At 33.9% G+C, this 6,686-nt stretch overlaps 1 protein-coding gene across 1 annotated transcript in view; it reads right to left on the bottom strand.

Moving 5' to 3' along the window:
• Positions 1-1,939: 1,939 nt before the first annotated feature.
• CUNH9orf85 (chromosome unknown C9orf85 homolog) overlaps positions 1,940-6,686 on the bottom strand; it is an 89,250-nt gene continuing 84,503 nt past the window's right edge. The window contains exons 3-4 of the mRNA XM_069087081.1: positions 4,300-4,413; positions 1,940-2,922 (exon numbers count right to left, since the gene is read on the bottom strand). Coding sequence (XP_068943182.1) covers positions 2,724-2,922; positions 4,300-4,413 — 313 coding nt within the window. The 3' untranslated portion in view covers positions 1,940-2,723. The remainder of the gene's footprint in view (positions 2,923-4,299; positions 4,414-6,686) is intronic.

The following is a 6,686-nucleotide window of genomic DNA, read 5'->3' as shown; positions in this document are numbered from 1 at the left end:
AAGCTTTAGGGAAATGAAGGCCTGTATAAAGGTACGAAGGCAGCAGAAGGACTGTCACGTGTGAGGAACAGCAAGAAAGCATGTTTTGCTGGACCACAGAAAGGGGTGAAGAAGTGTAGTGTGTTAACAACACTAGAAAGATAAGCTGACGCCAGATTGTGACTTGCTAATTACTAACCACAAATACTTATTAAAGTACCTACCATGACTCAAAATTTAACTGAACCTGTGAGAACTGATAAGGCCACCAAGTGAGAGAGAAGAAAAAAAAAAGAGCAGAGGGTATAAGCCCATAAAGGCTGCCTTTGGAGTCAGTAAGAGCTGGGTGAAAATATTGCTTCAGATACACACTGCCTGTGATACTGTGGACAACTGATTTAAATTCTCAGTGCTCTCAGGAATTCCTTTTGAACATACATTTCAAATGAATTGCTCCTCTGCAAAAATGGAAGCAGTTTCCAAAACCACGGGCAAAAAAAAAAAAAAACTGAGCACATTGCACTGAATTTAGCTTACATTTAATAAAATTTGTTGAACTGATGCCTTTTCTTTCATTCATCATATTTTTATGCTTTTTTCTTTGGAAATGTTTTGAAACCAGTCCTGCATAATATACACAGGTAAGTTAATAACTTGGCTAATAATCTTGGCTATTTATGAACCAAAATGTTTCGTGCTAACAATTTTTAGCCATATGATATACTAGGCACTATTAAAAATGACAAAATTTCATAGTCTTGATATATGGCCATATATTGAGCTACCAAAAAAAATGCTTCAATATCACAGTAAAAAGAAGATGGTTTTAGGTCAGGGAAACAATTCCTATATAAACACAACTGAACGAACTAACATAAATGAATTCTAGGTTATTTTTGGTAATATTTTGTGGCACGGAACCAAAGAATCAGAGTTACAAGAACATGCCACTAGGTGACGCTCTTTGTCAAACTTCTCTCCAGTTGAGCAATCTGTACAGCAGGCACCATTTGTAGTGATAATTTTAATAGTAATAGCAGCAATATGCAAAAAGCAAATACATTGCATAGACTGGATTATACCCTGCATGTGTTTTGAATTACCGAGATATAGTTATTACATTAAAGCACATTTATAACTGACTAGAAGGGAACTGAGAAGAATAAACATTATGTCCCACTTAAAATGATGGGTATATTGTTTTTAGAAAGCAATTTAGTTTTCATATTAGGTACATAATTTTATTAAATCTATTAAATAATGAATTATTAAAAGAAATTTAATTGTTAAAATATTAATTTATTAATTTAAATTGTTAGATAAATGTTAAATTTATTTATTAAATTGTTTATTTAAAATTAAATAATTTTATATTCACAACTACCTTGTAAGATAGATACAGTGGAAAGGGTATTGGCCTAGAAGAATTCAAAAGAATTTCTCTGTCACTATTTCACCCATGCAACAAGGGGCATCTCCTGTGCCCTCTGTGGGCCTGCTTTCTCATCTGCAAATGAGGGGATGAAATTGGATGAACTCTATGGTGCTTATGACTCCAAGTAGACTCCAATAGCTCTTACTAACTTGCTCCCCAGGAAACTGAGGATCAGAGAGATTGAGTTAATAAGCACCTAATGATTTGCAAGTGTAAGAACCAGAGGCAGAACTCAATTTATTACTTGGCCTCCTTGCCATAAAGGACCATTACATGGATGACACAAGATAATGCATATGAGAAGGCTTGAGTATGATGTGTATACGTATCATAAGAATGTTTGTGTCCAAGACCTTGAGACTATGTCTTCTGACTTTTCACAATATAACATCGCCTCTTTAATGTAAAATATGAATCAAGTCCTTTATATGAAGGGGAAGAAAAAGAAACATAAATTGGTATTATTATTATTAATAAGAAGAATCTTACATAATTTTTATGAAAGGCCTGTGATATGTCACATAGTTATTTAAAGTTTACAAAGTGCTTTATTCATATAAACTCTGTACAGAAGGTATTTTTACTCCCATTACACAGACAAGGAACCTGAAGACCAGAGAGTTTAAATGACTTGTCAATTTATAAGTATTATGGAACTTGAACTTCATTATCTCCTAACCTCACATTCAATGTTTTTCCTACAACATTCTATTTCTACAATGAAGGAAAAATATGAAATTATAGCTTTTCAATGTGAATTATCTACTTGAGATCAATTAATTTTTATTGAAGCCCCACACCCTAATGAGATCAATTCTTTTCACATCAGAGATTAAAATATTCCACTAATTCTGAATATTGTTTAAGCTTATGACTTCTGATCATGGAGCTTTCTAAATAATAATCCTGAAATTACTCCACACTTAATAAGAAGAGACATTCCATGAGAAAATTCATAATGGAAGCATCAAAATTAAAGGAGCAATATGCTGAATAAAAAAAGAAGAGTTCATTTTTATTGTTCCAAGAGAAATTCAAGCATGGATTCTGTTTCTGATGAAATCCAGGTGATAGAAAACTAGAGTTGGGAACTGTTTTTTCAGGTCATCTACTGATACCATTTTACAGATAAAAAAAAAACAACAACAAAAAACCAGACTCCAAGGAAGCAAATGATTTGACCGTGGTTATATAACTGGTTACTAACAGAGGCTAGGGTAGAACCTAGCAACCCCTAATCCCAGGTCAATGAACCTTCCATTGTCCTGCTTATAATTTCATAGGCCTTTGTACAAGACTTTCAAGTTGGTTAGGTTTTCACACTTGCAGATTTGTTTTTGGTATAGCTGCTATGATTATTTTGTTCCTTATCTTCTGATTCATTTAAATCAAGGTCAGAATCTAATTCATCACAGCTCTGTTCTTCTTCAAATCTTCTGTTTCTTCTCCTGCCGTCAGATATTCCATCACTTTCAACATCTGATGTCTTCTCTAGCTTGTTACTGATCCTGATGGAGGATGGGGAAAAAAAATCCAATTACCTGCCAGGCTTTTATTATTTTCTTGTTCAGTAAAGGCAGAGTGAGCCTTTTCAACAAAATTCTACTTTTTTTGTTCCTCATCAGCAGGAATTTCAATGAAACAAATATGAATAAAGTTCCCTGAAGTACGAACCCAGCTAATAATAATGTTGTTGGTCATGTCAAGTCCAATCCAATTAGTACATGAAATTCATTACAGAAAAACTGTTTAACACAAACAAAATCAAAACCATTAAAAAATGTCACCATCACAATATTCTAACTAATCTATTTTCAGTTTCTTTGTTTTGTCCACTGTCAACTTGAGACAATAAAAATTTAAAAATGAGTTTATCTATATATTGGCTAAGTCTTGTAACTGAAAATTATTTATATTTTCTTGGGACAGGGGCAGAACCCTGGATCCCTACTGTGAAAAATGGGGCTTCTAATTGAAATCAAACAAAACTAGTCTCAAAACTTCATATTTACAGAGAAGCTCCACTTTAAAATGCCTAAGGAAGCCTTAGAGTATATCATAAAGGTGAATAATACATATATTCACTAATTGGCTATTCTACTTTTGTGAAGGAATTTGGGCCTAAAACCTCTCCAAGGAGAAGTAGATTTGACCAGAAGCTAAGGAGGAAAAGGTAGTACAGGCAGAAGAACAGATGAAGGGTACCTAGGTTTGAGGGTGTAAAGTGTTAAGTGCAATAGCAGTGCTTGTAAAGAACAATAAAATAGAGTAAGGTTTGGGGCACATAACTCACCCTCTCAATGGTTGTCTACCAATTAGCAAATGAAGTTATACCAAATGTTTACATCATAAGGCTTTTAAGTTAGTCTGCATCCCCAGGGGCAACATTACAGGAATATTACAAGGGCAACAGCCAATATATTCTAAATAGTGACGTGGTTTTCCATTTACTATAACAAAGCAAAAAATGCACCATATCTAGCTCACAACTATTTATTTTCCTTTCTGTGCTAGTAGGTAGGTAGGTCATGAACCAGAGAAATACAGATTATACCAATGATCTCAGTCAGAGACAAATGAAGCTTGACTTGAATGAAACTGTGCTACAAACAAGGAAAAAAAATTTAAATATAGAATCATCAGCTTATTAGGGCTGATTAACATGAAAAAGATTGTTGAAACTTATTACATGGGGGAAGAACTATCAAAAATTTTAAAATCGAAATTCTCTTACAATCAGTTTCTATAGATTGAAACTGGCCCAATGTATAATTATACTGAAATATAAGCCTTAATTAGTTATCAGAATGCTTCAGTGAAAAGAAAACTCATGTTCATCAAAGAGTGTAAGAGTAAAAGAAACTTTCATGGAAATAAATACTCACGGGATAACGATTTCTTCTTTCTTTCCACATTTAGCACAAACTTCAAGTTCACAAGCACATGGTCTACAAATCATGTGATAAGAATCCTTCACTGTCTTCTGTAAACATTTAACACTAAAAGAAAAAAATTGATACCATTTCAGTTCAGCTGTTTGAATTACCTCTCATCAAATATTTATCCCTTTCTTTCTCCTCCCAATAAAAGCTTCACGAATACAAAAATTAAAAAGAAAATCTATTTTCACCAACCCTCATTCAATAAATATTTAGGAAGCAAATGGAAAGGAACCTAGAAGAAGAGATAACATGCACTAAAATATTAATACTAATTAATAATGAAATTAGAATAAAGTAACAAAATGTAATATAAGCACCAAAGAAATAAAAAACTACCTTTGTCTAGGATGACAGAGAAGGTTTCAAAGAGGTTGTATCCTAATGGGGCCTTCAAAAAGGTGCTGTAATTCCACAAGCAAAGATAAGGGTAGAAGAGAATGAATTTCAGACTAGGGAGATAATATAAATAAAGGCATGAAGGTGTGAAAAGACAGAGCGGATGACAAGTAGTCCTGTTCGGCTCAATTGAAACTATATGAAAGGAACTAGTTCATACAAGGGGAGGTGGAAAAATGGATTGGAGTTTGGCCTTAATTTTAATGGGCAATGTAATCAAAATTATCCATTTTGACAACGAGGATCCATTGAGAGAGGCAAAGCAGTATGATAGAAACCTAGCTTTAGAACCAGAAAGACCTGTCAATGAAACACATTGATCATGTGACTCCAGGACAAATCATCTCATAACTCACTAAGACTTAAATCTCAGATTTGATGAACTACACTGGCAGAAGGAGTTCCTTTCTTATATCAATGAAGTAACAGGTTCAAGTGAAAAAAACAAGGGGTGGGGGATTGGGAGCAGTAATCCTTGAAGGCCTCTAAGTATAGGAGTAAAGTGATTAACACTATGCATTAACATTACTCTAGCAATGAAAAGTAAAACAGATTGAAGTTAAAGGAGCATGACAGTGGGAAGTCACCTAAGAATCAAAGCTGAGGTGAACAATGAAGAAATACATGGCAGGTAGGCATGAGCAGAGTATGGGAGAAAACATATGCCTGTAAAAAAGATGGGCTGGTCATGTAATAAGTGTAGGGAACAAGTTAAGAAACTGCTTGTGTGCTCCACTGGTTTCCATGGAATGTCAAGAGAATGAGAGAAGGCAATCATCAGGTCACGGGCATCCCCTGAAATGAAATTATAGGCTAGGCCAACATGGATGAGAGTCACCAGATAGGCAAGTAAGGATGGGCTCTGATTTGCATTATCAGGAAAATATCTAGAATGATATAACCTCAGATCCACTGGAATATCCAAGTAATAATGACACAGAGTGCTTTAAATTTTACATGTTTTACAAATATTATCTCTTTTGAACCTCACAACAACACTATGAAGTAGGTACTATTATCCTTATTTTCACAGATGAGGAAACTGAGGATCAGAAAAGTCAAATGAATTGTCCATGGTGATCCAGCTAGAAAGTCTGATGTAGAATTAAATCATAGTTAAGGAAATTTTCTATTACAAAAAATATTTTTTTAAAAAGAAAGTAATGAACTCAGATTTCCTTTAAAAAATACACTAGGAAAATAATGGTGTTCGTGCCTCATTTTAATTTCTTTGGAAATGGCCACAATTTTGAACATTTGGCTGGCATACCTAATACTGAATCATCTGTCTTTATATTGTGTAGTCACCACAAAACAATAGATCTTTAGTATCCATTTCTGTACAATCTCTAAGAAAAAACAATTCCTAAGAAAGGGTAAATGTTCAACCTTCGACCAGATTCTGCAGACAACTACTAAGGAGGAAGCCATGTAGGAGTAAGAACTGAGCTATTCCTAGCATCATAAACAGAAGTGTCATTGTCAGTGAAGGCAGAGATGATTATACATTTACAATAAAAAAGAATAAAAACTAGGGGCAGCTAGGTGTCCCAGTGCATTATTGAGCACCAGCCCTGGAGTCAAAAGGATCTATGTTCAAATGTGATCTCAGACACTGACACTTACTAGCTGTGTGACCTTGGGAAAGTCACTTAACCCCGATTACCTCACCTTCTCCCTCCAAAAAAAAAAAAAACAACCTCAAAGGAAACACAAACTATGCTCTCATGTGGACACATTATAGAAATAAGTACATATATGCATACATAAAGAAAAGGGAGCCAATAACATTCATCACATGGTCAAAAAATAATAATCAAAAAGATTAATCTTATTTTTTAAAAGCATTATAATATATATAAATACAAAAAATTCCCAAACAAAAATTAATTCTCAAATCAAAAATTACTATTGAGTGCCTATGATGTAAAGAA

The sequence above is a fragment of the Petaurus breviceps genome, unplaced genomic scaffold (assembly GCF_028583685.1).
Source record: "Petaurus breviceps papuanus isolate PSGF00001 unplaced genomic scaffold, PetGlider_PUasm1.0 118, whole genome shotgun sequence".
In the NCBI taxonomy this organism is placed as follows: Eukaryota; Metazoa; Chordata; class Mammalia; order Diprotodontia; family Petauridae; genus Petaurus; species Petaurus breviceps.
Note: the sequence above shows the minus strand (reverse complement) of the source record. Positions and strands in the feature narration are given on the sequence as shown.